Genomic DNA, 19478 nt, shown 5'->3' on the forward strand with positions numbered 1-19478 from the left:
GATGCTCTCCAAGCCACCACCTCTCAGCCCAGAGACCACAGCCCTAGACACAGGGTTTATTCCCAGAATTTCTCTACCTTTTGATCCCAGATGCTTTTGTGGGAGAGAAACAGGCCTAAAACTCACCAACAAATTCTGGCGTCCCAAATATGTTCTTAAATTCAACTCCATCTTCTATTTCATGAGCCAGGCCAAAGTCAATCAGCTTGATGTGTGGAATGGGAATATTCTTGTCTAACAACATAATGTTTTCTGGCTGGAGAACAAAACAAAACAAAAAAAAGGAAAGAAAGAAGGAAAGGAAGAAAAGATGGTAATTAAAGCCCTGTTTTGTGTCTTCACTTTGGGGTTAGGGTGAGGTTTGGTATTCTTGTTTAGGAGACTAAAACTCTTTCTTGTTTTTGTGTCCTGTACTTTCCTGCGAACTCAAAAACAGGCACAGCACTGAGGGCAAGGCCCAGGTTTTACCAAGCCTGCTGCTTACAGCAGCACCAGAGACCTTAGCTTCTGTCTCTGAATGGCAGATCCCTTTCATGCAGTGCCTCTGTTTCCCAATCTGTTAGATGGGGCCAGTGAGAAACTTGCAGCATTTCCTGTAAACAAAACCACTGCCCCCATGTGAGGATGGGAGGGATGGGAGCCTAGGAGCCTAGCCTCGGTTTACACTTGGCTTATTAACCTTTGCTTCCTGACCACCTCGTCCCCCCGGCTGGCCAGCTTCCTGTTGACAAACTCCCCTCCTCTGGACTAACCACGTAGCTCACACTTCTCTATGTGTTTAACTGATTATGGCCCTCGGCAGGACACGGGGGACAAATGCACCTGATTTACAGGGAAAATAGCAGCTGCCCAGGCTATCTCCAGCGTCACAGACTGCTGTCAGATCTGATGCAATCGTGTGGGTGTGTGTCGGGTGGGGGATGGCCCTGCCCTGGCCCCATCCACCACAGGCTCTCAGTGAGGCCAGAACAGGAGCCTGCCCTTCTCACCCCCACCCAACCACTCAGAGTCCAGAGTGGGTGAGCAGGTTGCTCTGCTTCACCCTGTCCCCTCCCACTCCCTGCCATGAGGGTCCTAGGCTCCACTCAAATGGAATGTCCTGAAAACATACATCTACACCAAAACATCAAATGTCACATTTGACATCAAATGTCAAAAGGGAAAACAAGACAAATGTCCATCAACTGGTGGATATGGTATATCCATGTAGTGGAATCCTATTTGGCCATAAAGAGGAATGAAGGCAAAGGAAAAATAAAAAGGAATGAAATATTGATACTTCTGCATGGACGAACCTTGAAAACATTATGCCGGGGACGCCTGGGGGGTTCAGTCGGTTAAGCGTCTGCCTTCAGCTCAGGTCATGATCCCAGGGTCCTGGGATCGAGCCCTGCGTTGGGCTCCCTGCTCAGTGGGGAGCCTGCTTCTCCCTCTCCCTCTGCCCCTCCCCCACTCATGCTATTTCTCTCTATCTAATAAATAAATAAAATCTTTAAAAAAAAGAAAAAGAAAACATTATGCCAAGTGATAGAATCAGTCACAAAAGACCATGCGTTATAGGATTCCATTTATACAAAATATCCTGACTAGGTAAATCCATAGAAACAGAAAGTAGACTGGTAGTTGCCGAGGACTGGGGGAATGGGGAGTGACTGCTAATGAGTATGGGGTGTTTTTTTTTTTTTTTTTGGAGTGATAAAGATTTTCCAAAATCGATTGTGGTGTCAATTGCACAACTCTGTAAACTGTACACTTTACATGGGTGAATGGTATAGTATATGACTTATTACCTCAATAAAGCAGTTTTAAATAAATTAAGAAAATCAAACGTCCCTATTTCCAAAGTCCTAAAGAATTTCCCACCTTGTACCTTGGATCACATTATTTGCTCTGCCTAGAAAGCCTTCTGCTTGATCTGCCCATTAAAATCCTAGCTGGGCTTCAAAGTCTGCCTCAACTCAGCTAGCCCTTGAAAGCTTTCCTCACTGAGTACCCCTCCCCCACACCCACCAGAAATGAATCCTCCTCCCCAGTCCCCTTGGTGCTTATTTGAACCTTTTTGTTATGACATTTGTCACGCTCTCTGTTGCCCAAAGTCCTTGCTGTCACTGTCCTAGCTCCTCTACCTCAGCTGGAGGGAGGGATTCAGGTCTTTGTGTGTTCACCCCTGCAGTGCAGAGCACTGAGGCAGGCAGGCTGAGGGTGGCCCTAGATTAGCTGAACTGATTCTAAATCTGACCTGAAGACACTCCAGGTGCCGCATCCCGAACTTCCTGGCTCTCTGCGACCTCATGTCAGAGTGGCTAGAAACTTTGACTCAAGGGAGCTGGCTGAGGCCTCCCCCGACTTTGAAAATAAATAACTAATACATCCCCCTTTGCATTTTTTTTAAGCTTATTTATCCTTTTTCCCCTCCGGAGATTTCTCTCCACTTTCATTTTGAAAATGTGTCAAAGTCCTTTCCCAAAGCAAAGCAGGGTCTTCGGCCCTGCAGAAAGGAGAGTAGGGACAGGGGAGGTCAGGAAATAGGACCCAGACAGATGGCCCCACTCCAGTACCCCCAATCCAGCCCTCCAATGGCTGCCCATGGACCCCGAGTGTCCTGGCACCCCATGCAGTGAGCTGTGCCCTCCCCACTGCCCACCATCACCCCGGCGGGGGGCGGGGGAAGCTTCTCCTCCCTCCATTCCACCACATTCTTTAGTCATGTTATAGGGAACTTCCCCTCCTCTCCAGGGAATGGCCCTGAGGCTTGTCTCTGGGGCCGAGGGTCAGGGCCCGAGGCTTTCTGATGAGCAGTGTGCTCGGGGTACAGCACATTCTGCATGAGGATGGGAGCCACAGTGGACAAAGGCAGTCACACCGGACCTGGTTTGGTGACCCCCAGGATTATGGGGGAGTAGGAACTGGGTGGGGAACATCAGAGAAGAAGGAAGAACAACGGGAGGCTGAATTCTCCCAGGCAGCACTGCTCTGAATGGTGAGAAGCATCCTTGCCTTATGTCCTCTCACCTCTGCGTCCCACAGCCAGGAGAAATAGCCTCTCCATGGCTTGTGAAAACCTCAGGGCCAGGCCACGTTTTCCTACCTGAGTACTGCCTGGCCCCACAAGTTCTTGTCCACCCCAAGAACGTAACACTCAGCAGGTGACTTCTCCCCTGCTTGGAACATTCTTCCTGCACAGTCCCTGTCCCCAACCTGGTTAATTTCCTCTTCACGTTTCAGTAAAAATGGTATCTCCTCCAGAAGGCCGACGCATGTGCGCACACATCCTCCCCAGTTCCCATAACACCCTGTGCTTCCCCGATTCCACTGTCTCTTCCCGTTTCAAGGTGACGGCTTACTTATCTGTCTCCCCACACCGGGTTACAAGCTTCCTGAGAGTTTTTTTTTTTTAAAGATTTTTTTAATTTTTATTTATTTGAGAGAGAGAATGAGACAGAGAGAGAGAGCATGAGAGGGAGGAGGGTCAGAGGGAGAAGCAGACTCCCTGCCGAGCAGGGAGCCGGATGCGGGACTCGATGCGGGACTCGATGCGGGACTCGATCCCGGGACTCCAGGATCATGACCTGAGCCGAAGGCAGTCGCTTAACCAACTGAGCCACCCAGGCGCCCCGCTTCCTGAGAGTTTTGTTCCTCTTCTAGCTACAGAGCCTGGCATCCACCAGGTGCTCAGTAAATGTCTCCTGAGTGAAGACAACTATTCGGCTGCACTGTGCTAACCACGCACGTGACATACTTTCTACCTCATCGAACCCTCCCGGCCATCTTCTGCGGTGGATGTCATCACTCCTCTGTTTCAGAAGGAGAAACCAAGACTGAAATACTGGCTTGTGAACAAAGGGCTTTTAACCTCTATCTGTTGGACTCCAAAGCTTCTGCTCCTAACATCTAGAGTAAATGATCTTCCTTCCCTGGGGCTCAAGTGTCCTGGGAATCTATCCCAGGGAGAAGTGGGAATGCTGCTTGGGCCTGACAACCTAGGGCAGGCTTGCACAGTGGCGCGGCAGGGATGTTCTGCTAGGTGGGCAGGCCCCAGACTCTTGTCCTGCCCTCATCACTCACACACTGGCCCATCTGGACCAATTGTACCTTCAGGCTCAGATCTGCCCTGACTGGGAGTAAAAAGGAAAATAGCCCCTCTATCTGCAGCTCCTCTTGCTTTCAGAAGGGCTTCCTTCTTGCTATCCCAGCCTCCACGAACCCAGCCTGATGCTACCCAGGAGGCAAGGCAGGGGCTGACATCTTCTGAACATTTACCAAGGCAGGCAGCCCACTACTGCTCCATGTCATCCTTGCAACAGCACTGTTACCACCCCCATTTCACGGATGAGGAAACAGGCTCAGAGAGCTAACGCACTGGCCCAAGGTTCAACACCTCATAATGGCAGAGTCGGGGTGGGTTTCCTGGGCAGTCCAGCCCCTGCTGGCCACCACATCACCCAGTTTGGTTAACTATCTTCGGTGGTCCCACTGACCATGAGAGAAAGCTCAAATGCCCTGCCTGATATTTGAGGCCTCGGGGCTCTGCTCTGGCTGCTCCATGCTGCCTTCCCAGCCTCATGGCCCATCCCCTCCTTGCACCTGCCCCCCAGCCCCTCCAGGTGGCTATTACCACACCCAGAACGACAGCTCGGCTCCATCCTTTGCTCCAGCTCTTCCCCTGGCCCAGAATGCCTTTCCTACTCCTCGTCACCCTTTCAGAGACTTGCCTCATCCCTGCCTCCTTCTACTTACTGCCTTACTTTTCAGTGAAGCGGCCCCTGGCCTTGGGCTCTAACCTGCTTGGCGCTGACAATGCTCATGAGCAAGTGGCCCTCTGTTGCAGGCTGTCTCTCATATTGTGACTCTGCTCCTCTCCTGGGTGGTGGCCTCCCCTGGAAAATTCAGATCAGTGCTGTTTCCTGGCGTCCCCTATGGTGTCTTGCATCCTGCGTGCTCCACTGAAATATGCTGACACGCACTAAAAGAACTGGGAGTTAGTGGTCCTTCTCTTTCTGTCCTAGGGAGGTCCTCCACCACCCCTGGGGGGCCCTAGGGCACTCCTCCCACAGGGCTGCTGTAGGCCTGGGTCAGAAGGGAGGATGACTGAGAAAGGAGGGCAACCTGAGGGCCAGTAAAGCAGCAGCTCCCCAAGGTCTAGGTTCTCAGCTTCTCTGCTCCCCCCTTCCCAAACAGGATAGGGCCCTAGAAAAGATCCCGGGCCTGGGTACTAGGAAATTCCAGTTTCACCTCCACCATACAAGGCCATGTGAACTTGAGCACGCCATTTCCTCTCTCTGGGCCTCAGCACCCTCAATTCTAAAATAGACACTGGATGAGATCCAGAGCCCCTTTGAGCTCAAGCCTCTGCAACTGCAAGGTGGCCTAACCTCCCAAGCTGGCTGGGCAAATTCCCACTCTTCTGGGCCCCAAGGCAGGACATATGAAAGGTTCAGGTCTCCTGGCTCCAGGTCACGAAGGAAGAACAGGCCACTGTGACCACAGACTGCTGGGCCCAAGCCAGGCTGCCCTCTGGGGTAGTATGATCCTATCCATCTGTCCTTCTCCAGCTTTATTTACTTCAACCAAATACTACCCACTTGGTGACATCACCTCCAAAGCATGGCTACAAGGAGGGATCACATTCCCAAAGGTGCCACCACTGCCCAGCACAGGCCTTGTGCAGTTGCTACCCCAGGAGGTGAAACTGCCCTCACCTGTCAACACAAATCCACCCAGCTCAGCCCACGAGGCAGGCGGCTGTGGGAGAGGCCAACATGCCCCACCGTGTCCCAGTGGATTTGGTCAGAGGTGCCTGCTACGGGGCTAAACCAGAAGCTGGTCCTCCAGGCAGGACCCATGTGAGTGGGTGATCCGCACCGGTCCAGTACAGTGTGTCCAAGAGCCCCTGCAGGATGAACGCAGCCTCAGGGGGCTATATAGTAAGGTGCAAAAGGCTTGAACTTAGAGTCAGGCGGGTCTAGGTTCAAATCCCAGCTGTCACTCACGGTGAAACCTGGCCAAAGTCAACGGACCTCTTGCAGCCTTGGTTTCCCATCTGTAAAATGGGACAACACCCCCATGGCACAGGGAGGTTCTAAAGACCCAGAGAGATGGCCCACGGAAGGAGCAATGCCCAGCATGATTTCAAGTAATGGTGGCTCTGTCCGTTCGTTCCTCTCGGGGATGTAGCAATGACAAGTCATCCCCGGGAACCTTACTGAATCCCTGGTGAATCCCCTGTGCACATGCCCTTTCCCTGACTTGCCTCCTGTCCCACTCATCCTTACCCCCATGTCACCCCTACAATGTTCACAATGTTGAGGCTGCAAGGGACCTCAGAGATCATTTAGTCCCATCATGTTGCAGAGCTGCTCAAAGAGGTCAAGAAACTGCCAAGGGCACTGAGCAAGGAGCAGAGCCCAATCTCCTGACACCTCCCCACCCACCCAGTGTCCTCTCCAGGTGCCTGTCACTGGGCGGGGCTGCTTAACTCAGCAGAGCGGGGGCCCAGCCAGTTTGTGCCCTGGGGACAAGGAAGCTGCTTACGAACCTTCATTGCAAATGTTGAGCACAGCCCCAGATCATTCAGGAAGTGCTGGGCAACCTGAGCAAGCAAGGCTGCCTGCCGCCAAGCCTCTCTGGGCAGGTTTCCACGGTACCTCAGCAAACTACCCCCTGGCACACTAGAGATGAGACCATAGGCAGCCCCTTCTGCAAGGCTCCAGTGTGGCCCGTGCACAAGATCCCCCTCTATCTGGCATTCAAGGCCCTCCTACCTCTGGACACTCATCACCCCGCCACATGCCAACCTACCTCCTTATCTCCCTTACCCCAACCTGCAGTTCACTCTGCTGGAACGGCCTTCCTCACAAGCTGCTTCTTCCCCCTACCCCCAGCTCCGACACATTCATTCTGGAACATGTTCTGCGACCCCCTCCCTCCAACACATGCAGCTAGTTGTTTCCCCCCGGCGCCGGCATGTTACCCTGACTCGCCTCTGGCGGCTAATCAACTGCACTATAACTCCTTGTGTGTCCTCTCCCCACTATCCTGAAGCCCCAGGAGGAGGATAGGGGCCCTCGTTTCCACTCCTTGCACCCAAGTGTGGCTGGCATTGCAATTCCTGGGTGCTCAGGAATTGTTTCCTGGACAACTGAACAACCAGTGCAGTCACATATCCATCTCTTGCACCTTCTGCTTTTAGGGACTCAAGACAGATAATGGCTAAAAGCCTTAGAACCCGGGTTCCAATCTCAGTTTGGCCATTTACCAGTCTGACACTGGGCAAGTCACTTAGCCTGTCAGCGGCAGGTTTCTCACATATACATTAGTAGTGATGATCAAACCTACCTCACGAGGGTTACCAAGAGGATCAAACAGGGCATATAAAGTGACCTGTTAGCATCACCTCTGTGATTATTTCCTTGATCATGTCTCTCCTTCCCAGAATGAGGGTGTTTATCATCTGTCTATTGAACTCCTACCCATCCTTCCAGGCCCAACCAAAATTCTACCTCCCCCAGGAAGTATCATCTAAATCTAAATACCCAGCTCAGCTCTCCTTCCTTCTCCGAGGTCCACAAGTGTGCAGCAACCTCGCCCCCCCACAGCACCCACCACTGCCGAGAGCCCTGTGTGTTAGTCCGCCTTCCCAACCAGATCGAACACTTGCAGAGGGCAGGCCTGCTTTGCATGCTCTGTGTTCCTAAAAGCACCCAGCTTGAGGTTTCAGCATAGCCCAGCCTATAGCATTTAGTTTACAAAGCATTCATACTCATTTGATTCTCACTCTCCAAGGCAGGTACTATCATCACCCCCATTTTACAGATGAAGAAACAGAGGCTCAGACAGTTAAGCACTTGCTCAAGGTGCCTCAGTAATAAGTAGTGCAGCTAAGGTTCAAGCTCTGGCTGACTCCAGATCCTGCGTGCTCTCCCCTCTCCCCTGTCGCCTCCCTTCCTCTAGTTGATACAAGGGAGCCTGCTGGGGTCACCCCTGCCTGCTGGCAAAGTGGGCATGTCCATCTTGGCTCTGGGGCCTCTGCAGCTTCCTGTCCCAGCTCCATGTTTTTCCAGAAAACCCACAACTGTGGCTTCAGGAAGGGCCCCAACTCATTTGCATTTGGATTTGTTAAAGCACAGCTTCTGGCCACTCACTCATGGCCTCCTCCTCTGGGGAAGGCTGCTACATGGCCCTCCCATCGCCCTGTCTGGTAAAGCAGAAAGGAAAACCCACTCTACCTACCTACTCTTTCTCTAGGCTCTGTGGCATGGAGAGAAATAAAAATTCACTTTTAAGGGCATTCAGGACCACTGGCTTTCAGCCTTGGGCCAATCAACAATGCTGGCTCTATGGTTTGTGCCAAACTAGCATTTGTGGTGGGCTTTCCCCGCACATGACCTTATTAGATCCTCACAGCCACCAAGCTGTGGATAGCTGCTGCCCCCATCTAACCAGTGAGGAACCTGGGCCTGAGTCAAGACATTCTGAACCCCCAAGCTGTGCTTTGGGGGTCCCCTTCTGAGCCAGCTGCTCACTGGAATCCCTGGGGACTGTGTTAACAATACCAAACTGATGAAATCAACTCACCAGGAGTAAGGCTCCAGTATTGGTTTTGTAAGGCAAGCTCTCCAAGGAAGTCAGAAGCAGGCGGCGCCGTGTTTGGGAAACCAGTGCTGAGGAGGACCCAGGCATCTGACAGACACAGGTTAGAGTCCCACTCTGCCCTGCACTAGCTGTGTGGCCCTTGGCAAGTCACTCACCTCTCTGAGCCTTGGCCCCTCGTCTGCAAAAGGGGACTATTAATATGGTAAGGGGTTCTGAGGAGACACAACAATGCCCTAGGAGCCCTCAAGTAACCTCTTCTTTCTATAAAATGGGCATGACCTCAGAACCTCCCTCACAGGGTGGTTGCATGGATGATTAAACCCATGCACAGCACTCAAGACAAGAGACTGCATGTTTTCGAGGTGCTCAACAACCACGGGCTGCCATTCTTGTTACTACACCGCTGAAAACAGTCAGCCCGCATATAACACTATTCTGTCTACAAAATGCTCTCACGTTGTGTGCAAAGTCTCCAAGTGCCAGGGAGGTGCTGGAGCTGGTGCCTGTTGGCTCATGACAGCCCAGGAATTTTGTGAGCCGGTCGTTAAAGAGAGCTACGTAACTAGATTAATATTAAAATTAAATTCTATAAACTGATACTGAAATAAGGCATATTAAAAACAATACTTAAAACTCATTGCTTCCTAATTTTTTAAATCATATTTTAGTATTCTCTATGCTCTTGAGGTAATATCTGCCCCTTATCGCCGAATTGGGGAAATCCTAAATAAGGCTGTCCTACTACGCCTCTCTTCCAAACTCTGGTCAGTGGCACGTTGGCACCTTGAAATTGGCCACGGTGGGGGTATTGACACCATGGAAACTGGCGGACACTATAGATCAGGACGTGATTTATTATCTTCTTGATTCTAGACTTAAGAAGTGCTGGAGAAGATCACTTAAGAATGCAGATTAAGGGGTGCCTGGATGGCTCAGTCATTAAGCGTCTGCCTTCGGCTCAGGTCATGATCCCAGGGTCCTGGGATCGAGCCTCGCATGGGGCTCCTTGCTCAGCGGGAAGCCTGCTTCTCCCTCTCCCACTCCCACTCCCCGTATTTGTGTTCCCTCTCTCGCCGTGTCTCTCTCTGTCAAATAAATATTTAAAGATTTTATTTTATTTATTTGAGAAAGAGAGAGAGAGAGAGAGCGCACAAGAGGGGGTAGGGTCAGAGGGAGTAGCAGACTCCCTGCCGAGCAGGGAGCCCGATGCAGGACTCGATCCCAGGACCCTGGGATCATGACCTGAGCCGAAGGCAGACGCTTAACGACTGAGCCACCCAGGCGCCCCCATAAATAAAATCTTAAAAAAAAAAAAGAATGCAGATTAAACTTAAAAGGGTGCCATGTATATAGCTGTTGTTTTGTGTAGAGCATAGAAATAGAGGACATATTTTTTTTAATATTCAGAAACTATTATTCAATTCAGCAAAGAAGTCATTCCTGTCATTGACAAAGAAGCAAAGTTCTAACACATGTCTTCATCGTTTCATTTTCTTTTTTTTTTATAAGATTTTATTTATTTATTTATTTGACAGAGAGAGACACAGCGAGAGAGGGAACACAAGCAGGGGGAGTGGGAGAGGGAGAAGCAAGCTTCCCGCTGAGCAGGGAGCCCGATGTGGGGCTCGATCCCAGGACCCTGGGAGCATGACCTGAGCCAAAGGCAGACGCTTAACGACTGAGCCACCCAGGCGCCCCAGCATTGTTTCATTTTCACCCTACTTGTTAATGCAGACAAAAATATCAACCAACATTCTGGTCAGAGCTACACTCGGGTGTCAACTGCATTCATAGGTTGGCTATTGATACAAGGGTTTGGCAAAAACCAAAGAAAACGTTGTATGAGAAACAATTGGCTCTCTGGAATTTACAATAAAAAGTATCATATATTTTATTGTTTATAAGTTGTGTTACAAACCTTTGCATCATAAGATTCATGATAAATCTCTGTGTATGTATGTGTACATACACTTGTTTTCTGGAGATTTGGCTGCTACCAGAATAGTATTACACAGAACCTTAGGCAAGCAGGTTGCTGTCTGTGTTTTTTAGATGAGGAACTAAGGAACAGAGAAGTTAAGTAACTTATTTGAGGTCACACAGCTAAGTTGTGGAGCCGGGTTTCATTTAAGCCCAGGCCTTCTTAGTGCTAGGATATCTGTTCTTTCTACCACCTTCACTACTTCCAGAATCAGATTCTTTCACTCCTACTGAGATGAGTGGCACTGGGAGGGCTGACAGTGGAGCTGTGACTAGAACCTAGAAGGTACTGTGTGAACCCATGAAACCTCACCGGAGGCCAAGCCTAGGCAAGGGACCACAGTGGAGAGCACGGACAGCCAGAAGCCCCAAGAGGCCTCGGAGCACCTAACAGTGATGGCAAAAGCAATAAGGGACAAAAGAGGAGGAGAGCACTGCATTTTTTAGTTTCTGCATCTGAGAAATGGGGATCACGGTATCTACGCCAACCTGTATCAGCCTTCCCCAGTGTCCTGCCACCCTTGGAAACTGCCTGGCCGGCTGGTGGGAAAATACAGGCTTATTCATTCCCCCACTTTGGATGTTCCCAAGCCCACCTCCTTTTCCTAATCCCTTTGGAGGAAAGAGAGGAATTGGGAGAAATGTGGGCCAATAAGACTAGCTAAAATTCACAACCAGTGTGTGTAGGGAGTTTCAGAATTCGCAGGGCCCTCTCATTAATACCGATATCTCCCTGGTCCCTCACTCCACTCCCGTGGGACAGGAAGAAGAGGCAATATTACCTCCACTTTCAAGGTCAAAGAGGAGACCTCCCCAATGTCACACAGCGCAGGTGAGATGCAAATGCAGGCTCAACCCCCAATCCTTTCCTTTTTCTACTTCACCATGGGGCCTCCTGCTGTATCTCGTAAGAGTCACCTGGTTGGCTTAATGCTTCCTGTTTCAACATGTCTGTATTTCAAATCTTTTATTTTTATTTTTTTAAAGATTTTATTTTTAAGTAATCTCTATACCCAACGTGGGGCTCCAACTCACAACCCTGAGATCAAGAGCTGCACGCTCCACCGACTGAGCCGGCAAGGTACCCCTCAACTCTTCTAGTAATGGCTCTCCATAGCTTAATTTTTGCCACACTTTGTTCTTTCCCTCCACTATTTAGAAGTTCAGCACCCTCAGTTCACTCCTCCTGGGGTTGCCCTCGGGGGACCTTGCAGGAGTTGATAAAGCAGCCAGCGTGTATTTCTAGGGCTTGAAATGAAGGGGCCCAAGGGGTCCACTCTGAGGCTGGGGCACAAGCTAAGCTTTGCATCTGAGGAACAGGAAACAGGGTCCGCCCCTCAGAATACACCGAGAAGGTAAGGAAATCAGAAAAGACTTGTAAAAAAGATTCTAGAGCAAAGTAAAATACTTTAGAGCACATGTGGGCTGCTCAGGTTAAAATGTAAAGTAGAAAAAAGCATAAGAGAAAATTGTAAAAGTAGTATAGTTACAAGCACGCTGACACACACACACACACACACACCTATTCATAAAAAGCTAGAGAAAATACACCAAATGTTAACAATGGTTGTTTTGGAGTAGAAAGTCCATGGGTAACTTCTTTGCAGGTTTCTGTGTGTTCTATGAGTTAATACTTTTTATAATAGCATAAAAGACCATCCTTCACTTAAAAAATGCGAAAGGGTACCTTTGGGTCATCTCTTTCCCACATTCTTATCATTACCTCCAACTGGCCTACTCTCTCCCAGCTATCCTCTCTGCCCTGCCAGCATTTTCTTTCAAAATCAAAAATAGAATCATGTGTATCCATTAATTAAAGGTCTTCCACCAATTATTGTTAATTTTCTTAAGTGTGATAACGGTGGTAGGTTGGTAGATGCCCACAGAAGTGCTGAGAGTGAAGCGTCAGGATGGCTAGAATCTTCTTTCAAATTATACCAACGTTTTTAAAAATAACATATGTTTTTTATTTTAATTTTTATTTAAAATGTTTTTAATTCTAAAATATATACATACACATATGTACTGTGTGAACCCATGAAACCTCACCGGAGGCCAGATATCCGTATCTGTGTGTAGATACAAATATATAAAAATCCCTTTTTATATAAATATATATTTTTCTTTTTTAAAGAAAGAAAGAGGTAAAGCAAATACGCCTACATGTTGAATCTAGGGGGAAGGTGTAATGGTGTCCATTGTAGTCTTCCAATTTCTTTATATGTTTTGAAATGTTTTCATAATAAAAAATCTTGAGGGAAAAAGGCTTCCATGGTCTGCTTTGGCAGACTGTGGTCTGCCCTGAAACTTCACAATTTCACCCTACTCTATCCCGACAGTTAAATCTCTACCATGCTTTACCTTTGCTTCATGTTGCCAGGTTTTAGTATGGAAACAGCCTCATTCTTACAAGTTCTACTTTCAAATGCATGCACATTTTATAGCAACTAATAAAATATACATTTTTTTTAAATATGAGGAATAACTTATTAGAAATAAAAAACAATGTAACCAGATGAGATATGAACTGTGTGAAAGAGAAATGCATGGCACAATACAGACCTTTGGATTAATGCTGTGTCAGAGGCATGGCCCAAGGAAGTAAGAAATCTACACTGTCAGAATCTGGGGAAAGAACACCTGGTGGCACCCAGCTTGGCTTAGTGTTTCCTCATTGGCTAAGTTTAAGCCCCAGCTCTGTTATTTAATCCCTGCGTGATCTTGGACAAGTTACTTAACCTCTCTGAATCTCAATTGCCTTGTGTGTAAAAAAAGGACAATACCTTGTACCTCCATGAGTGGCCATGAGGATCAAATGAGAGAACAAATGTGTAAGCATACTATATTCCAGAAAGTGCCATAAACATTCAAAGTATTATTAGTATCATTTCTGTGAAAGCTTGATGAGCAGACCCCATCATGTCACAAACATAAAAATAACTCAAAGGACGATCAGGGCATAGAGGAATTTGGATTTTGGGGGTACTTTGTTCAGAAATTCACTTCTTATACTATTTATATAAAACCAAAAAGCCCCATGAGAGTTCTGGGTTCCTGGCTTGCATATAATTTCATTTAATCCTCACGGCGTGTTCTTTTTGCTGAAAATACCAGTCAGACCCGAGGACAACCTTCCATTTTTGAATTCTCCTGTTGGGTTTGGGGTGTAGGGAAGACACACCCATACTCAGAAGAGAAACTCCCAAATGCAAAATAAACACAAAACCACACAAACCCGCCCTCTACAAGGCCTTCATTTGTGTTGGGATGGCATACCAGGGTGAGGTTCCTGAGTGGTACTGAAACCTCCTTCCTGGTAATGCACCCCGCAGACGCCATGTCTGAAGGCACACTGAGTGCTACCTGGTGCTGGGGGCAGTCAGCCCCAGGGTTCCTTCCATCCATGTAAATACAGGGCAACATCATCTACCTTCACCACCCACAACCACCCACATCAATGGGCCTTCCTGGGGTGTATTTACAACGCACACTGGCATGCTATTCCCTCTGCTGAGGCAGAACGCTTACCCCCGGAAGTGAGCTCTTGTTGGCAAGACTCATGGTTAGCTTTCATTTCAGGTGGCCTCCCCACCGAGTCCCACCATGGCCATCTCCTGGTAGACAGTGGGCCCTTGGAAGGGAGGTGCCATATCACACTCATGTCTGACACTCTACCCCTGGGCATACAGTAGTCCCTCAATAAATGTTCACATCGGGGCACCTGGGTGGCTCAGTCGTTGGGCGTCTGCCTTCGGCTCAGGTCACGATCCCGGGGTCCGGGGATCGAGCCCCGCGTCGCGCTCCCTGCTCGGCAGGAAGCCTGCTTCTCCCTCTCCCACTCCCCCTGCTTGTGTTCCCTCTCTCGCTCTCTCTCTCTGTGTCAAATAAATAAATAAATAAATAAATAAATAAATCTTAAAAAAAAATGTTCACATCATTGGACTGAAACCTGCCTGTAACCTCTTTTGCATTTTCCAGGTGACATGAAAGGGCCTTTGCCTTCCATGCATGCATTGGTCTTACTAAGGCGTTCATGCCTTCATTTACTCACTCATTCAACACTGAGTAACTCTTCATGTGCCAGGGACGGTGCTAGATATAAGCAGCAGAAAGTGACTGACAGCGACAGATACTCTCACCAGAGGGTTGTACAAAGGGCAACAGAAGCAGAGAGGCAGGTTCATTCTTAGTTATGCTTTGGTGGGGAGCAGAGATGGTAACGCCTTCCCAGAGGAAATAGGCTTTCTGCTGGGCCTAGAAGGATGAGCAGGAAGGAAGTCCATGGACAGAGGAAAGGAAGAGCAGGGGCTTCCTGGGTGGGAACAGCATGAACAGAGGAGGAGAAAGGCCAGAACGTGGATCTGTCCTCTTGTTGCCTGGGGCTAGTGTTTTGGAGTGGGGGAAAGTGGATGAGGTCAGAATCAGGGCTGAGGCAGTGTACGAAAGGCCTGAATGCCATGCTGACCATGGGTTCATTTATCCTACAGATGACAAGGGCCCATCACAGATCTCTGGGCAGTAGACTGCCTCGATCTGTTTTCCCAAGACTGCTTATCATACGTTAATTTGTCCATTTATTGCTCTCTGCCACAAGGCTGGGAGCGTGTCATAAGCCGGGAGAGGGCCTCACCTCTCTAGCACCGTGACTAAACACAGGAGGAGCTTATCAGCTAGCAGCCCCAGGAGAAGCCGTTCGTATATTCCAGAGGCAGGCGAGAGCTGCCCCTCCTCCATCACCTGCTCCTTCAAGCCAGAAGAGGAGCATGCAGAGCAGGTCACGGGTAGGGGCCTGGAGACAACAGGGCAGCTGTGTTCATGGGACCACGAGGCTAGCCTGACTCACTTGGTGAGGAGCAAGAGAATACAAGAGTTGAGGAAAGCAGAGGCACCTCATAGAGAATGAAAATCAGGAAGAAAAACATATTCGTGTAAAATGATTTCTAGATGATGGGAAACAACATGGAACCGAGAACCCTCCTCTAAGCTACCAGCGGGACTTTCTACATCATCCTTTCCAGCTGGGGGAAAGTTCCAGCCAGGGGTAAGCATACCCATATTCTGGCTCCAGGAAGTGTCTACCCCATCATGAGGTAATGCAGCTACTCATCACTTCCTGAAGTTGCTCAGCTGGGCCTGTGCCAAGGGACCACGGACAGGGGCGGAGGGGGCAGAAGGCTCAGAGTCTGCACAGCTCTAAGGACAGGAGGCCAAGATGGGGGTTAGCAGCATCCTCGCCCTGCACACATCCGGGGCAAACCCAGACTGTCTCCAGGTCGTGGAAAGCAGCCAGACTGAGCCCAGGAGCCCGACATGCCCCAGCAGCAACCAATCTCAGCTCTCTGCTGGGAAACGGAGAACTGCGCTAGCAGGCCTGTTTTCCTAGTCTAATGGGCCCAGAATCCTGTAACGAGAGTTGTGTTTTCCTTTCCTCTACTCTGGGAGGGGAAATAACAATAGCAGGGACTATTACAGAGCGCTCTCTGGGAGCCGGCACGTAATGCTGCTTCTCTCTAACCCTTGCAACAACTGTGCCAGGTAGGGATGATCTGCGCTGAAGCTGAAGGACTGAGGTTCAGCTGCGTCCTGGTATACAGCAGAATGAAGACCAAACCCCGACCTGGCCGCCTCCAAGCCGACCCTCCCCACCCCCCAGCGGCCACACAAGCAGATTAAACAGCATGAAGCTGCTGCTGTCATGGTACCCATGGGATTACAACTCCTCCTACCTCTACCAGATCTGGCGGAGAAAAGCCAAAGGAGCCCACTTTGAGGCCAGGCTCCTGGAGCCAGTAAAGACACAGGAAACGACAAGTTAACTGTCCACAGTACCGTCAGGAGGGAGACACAAGTGCAATCCAGGTAGACCGTTTCCTGCTCGGTGCATTACCAAAGGACACCCTCACCCAGATTACTGCACGAGCCTCCCAGCTGGGACCCCAGCCTCCAGGTGTCCCCATTCTCCCCAGCCTTCCAGCCAGAGAGATCCTTCTGAAACACACCTCCGCTCGCCTCGCCTCCCTGATCACCTGCTCCCCCGCCGACTCTGTATCCCTCAGGGTAAAGTTCAACCTCTTTGGTTTGGCTCTCACGCCCTTGTGTCTGCCTTCTGCTCTCCTCCTGGCTTGTTTCTCCAGCCATTCGGAACATCCACCCTTTGCCTGTACGCCCCTGAATGCATTGTGCCATTTCCAGACCATGTACACTGCTGGCCTCTCTTCCTTAGAAGACCCTTCCCCTCTGGTAACCCCTGCCAGTCCTTCTAAATTCAACTCAAATATCACCTCTTCCAGGAAGCCCTCTCGGATACTGCAGTCTGACTTAGATGCCCTCTCCTTTGAGCTCCCCAGCTCCCCTATACGTCCTTCTATCATAGCACTTCGAGTTGTTGATCTTTTCTGTCTCCTGTACTAGGTTTCCTAGAAAAGAGGAACTGAGCCCAGACAGGGCCTCAGCTGGTTTTTGTATCTGCAGCAGTACCCAGGCACATGGCACAATGCTTGAAACACAACAGGAACTTCTGGATAGAAAACTGAGTAGGTCTTCACCCCAGTAAATAGGTCCCTCTGATCACGGGTTAGAGGATCTTTATGCTTCGGGTGTCTGTAGAGGCTTATCAGTCCACTAACTGAGCTCAGTTACTACGGGAACTGATCCTTCTACTTTGACCACACTCTTGCTTTCTGAGATCCTATGTGGTCACAGTGAACTTTCTCGACCCTGAATACCAGTTACCACAAATGATCAGTGCCCCTTGGAAGCAGTTTTGGTCCGCAGTAGGGGATGGGAACAGGGAGGGCAGCCAGCGGTCCCTAGGCTCCAAGACTGATGGCCTCTGGGCCAGGGGTGCTGGAGGCTGTGGGGCGGGGGGGGGGGGGCGCAGAGAGCCAGCCAACCTCAGCAGTCCTCGCCCGAACGCTAACACTTCTGCCTCCTCATGAGTTAGCTCTTGGCTACTGAAGAGTCCAGCCTTGTGAAATGTGTTTGGTTTCACGTTTCCTGTAAGTGGTCTACTATTTAAAAATGACACCCCACCTACTGCCTGAAAGAGATAAGGTACCTGTGGTCTGAAGAAGCAGCTTCTTGCAGTCAGCCCCTATGTGAAGAAAGCCCAATCTGCAAAATGAAACTGAGGAGAGGGACGCCTTCTGTGGCATCATTTCTTTCCTAGGAGCTCAGAGCTTTCCATGGCAAGACAAGGGAAGAGGGCCAGAAGGACACTGAGCCCTTCCTAGCAGTGATGTCAGAAGTGACTGGGCCCGTTCTTCCTAAAATGATTCTTCTCCCTCATTCCCTCACTGACCTTGAGATCAAAGTGAGCGATTTTCCTGGCATGAAGGTAGTTCACACCCTCCAGGATCTGCTTGATGAAGCTGGTGGCCTCCTCCTCACTCAGCGACTCCTTCTGGGCCAGGAAGTCGAAGAGCTCTCCTCCCGACACTCTGCAAGACACCGGTGAGGGGAGGGGGGCAGGCCCGGTCAGCCCTGTGTGTTAAGAGGCCAGGCCATGGGTGCATCTCCTGAACCTGACCCCCACCATCTGGACAGACAGTGGGATCCCCTCACCCATCTCTGGGGCTCTGTCCAGCCAGCACCAAGAACTGACTTTGCTTCTATTCGCTGTATTCTTCCCTTTGGATCACAAGGGTAGGAACCGCTCTTGGGGAGTCACCAGGGGGGCCTCGGGTTACCCTGCGTGTTATCTCTCCCCACCCCATGACTGAAGGGGCAGAGGACAGAAGTAAGTGCTGGGATGACAAAGAGGAACGTATGCTGGGCCAGAAACTGGAGACCTAGGTTCTAGTCCGGCCCTGCCACTGACCTTGGACAACTCACTTACCTTCCAGGCAGACCTTAGTTTCCTTACCTGCAAAATGAGCAGGTTGAGTAAGATGGCTCTTAAAGCCCTTTCTTTCATTTTACAAAAGATGGCCTCTTCAAAGCTCAAGAGAATCTAGGCATGGATTCTAGACCCATCTAAAAATCTGAAAATGCTACTTTTGTCCTCACACTCCCCACTCTCGCACCTTATGGTAGGTATGGCAGGAATGGAGGCCCACAGAGCAAAAACAACCTCCCTTGTAAATACTGGTTTACAGTTTTATCTGAATTAGAGATGTGGGGTTGCCAGATACAATAAGGGATATTTATTTGCTAAATCTGACAACCCTACTGAGCTTGTTTGTCCTCTGATGTGTGCTGGGGTATCCAGCCAGGATGTGCTTCTCTGGGACTGGGACAGAGCCAAGGGTCATCCCAGGGAAAGATATTGGCAAGGGATCTGGGCTAGGGGGTCCAAGAACTCAGGATCACCTGGAGAACCTGTTTAAAATGCAGATCCCAGGTCCTACCACAGACCCTAACAAATTAGATTCTCCATCCCCCAAGCCTTGGAACCTGTATTTTTACAATAACATAATACCAGTAATTCATATTCATTGAATACTTACTCTGTGCATAATGTGTACTTTAGGCACATTATATCATTTAACCATCACAATACCTTATGAGCTAAGTCCTAGTATTTTCCTATTTCACAGCTGAAAAAAAAAAACAGAGGCTCAGTGAGGTTAAGTGAGTTGCCCAAGGTCATGGAGCTAGTAAGTGGCAGTCAGGATTCAAACCCAGGCAGAATGACTTTCAACCACTATCTCATACTGAGTGTCCTCAGAAGATTCTTACATGGCCAGAATGGCTTCTGTCCCAGTTTGGGGGAATCACTCATTCCCTGCCACCTAGTTCATCCTAAACAAAGAGCACCAAAATTTCCTTTTTCTCCTTTCTTTAAAAATGTCCAGAAGCACCCACGGACCCACTAATCAATCTCAGCATCATGAAAAACAGACCCACAGGACACAATGGGTACCACAGGTAAGTACACAGCAACACCTATGAAGTTATCTCACGCC

General features: G+C 49.5%; 1 protein-coding gene across 2 annotated transcripts in view; it reads right to left on the bottom strand.

Moving 5' to 3' along the window:
* DAPK2 (death associated protein kinase 2) overlaps nucleotides 1–19478 on the bottom strand; it is a 117664-nt gene that overhangs the window by 25439 nt on the left and 72747 nt on the right. For both annotated transcript variants that reach the window (XM_021694092.2, XM_044918420.1), the window contains exons 4-5: nucleotides 17873–18011; nucleotides 127–256 (exon numbers count right to left, since the gene is read on the bottom strand). In XM_021694092.2, coding sequence (XP_021549767.1) covers nucleotides 127–256; nucleotides 17873–18011 — 269 coding nt within the window. The remainder of the gene's footprint in view (nucleotides 1–126; nucleotides 257–17872; nucleotides 18012–19478) is intronic.

This window comes from Neomonachus schauinslandi, chromosome 9 (assembly GCF_002201575.2).
Source record: "Neomonachus schauinslandi chromosome 9, ASM220157v2, whole genome shotgun sequence".
NCBI lineage: Eukaryota > Metazoa > Chordata > Mammalia > Carnivora > Phocidae > Neomonachus > Neomonachus schauinslandi.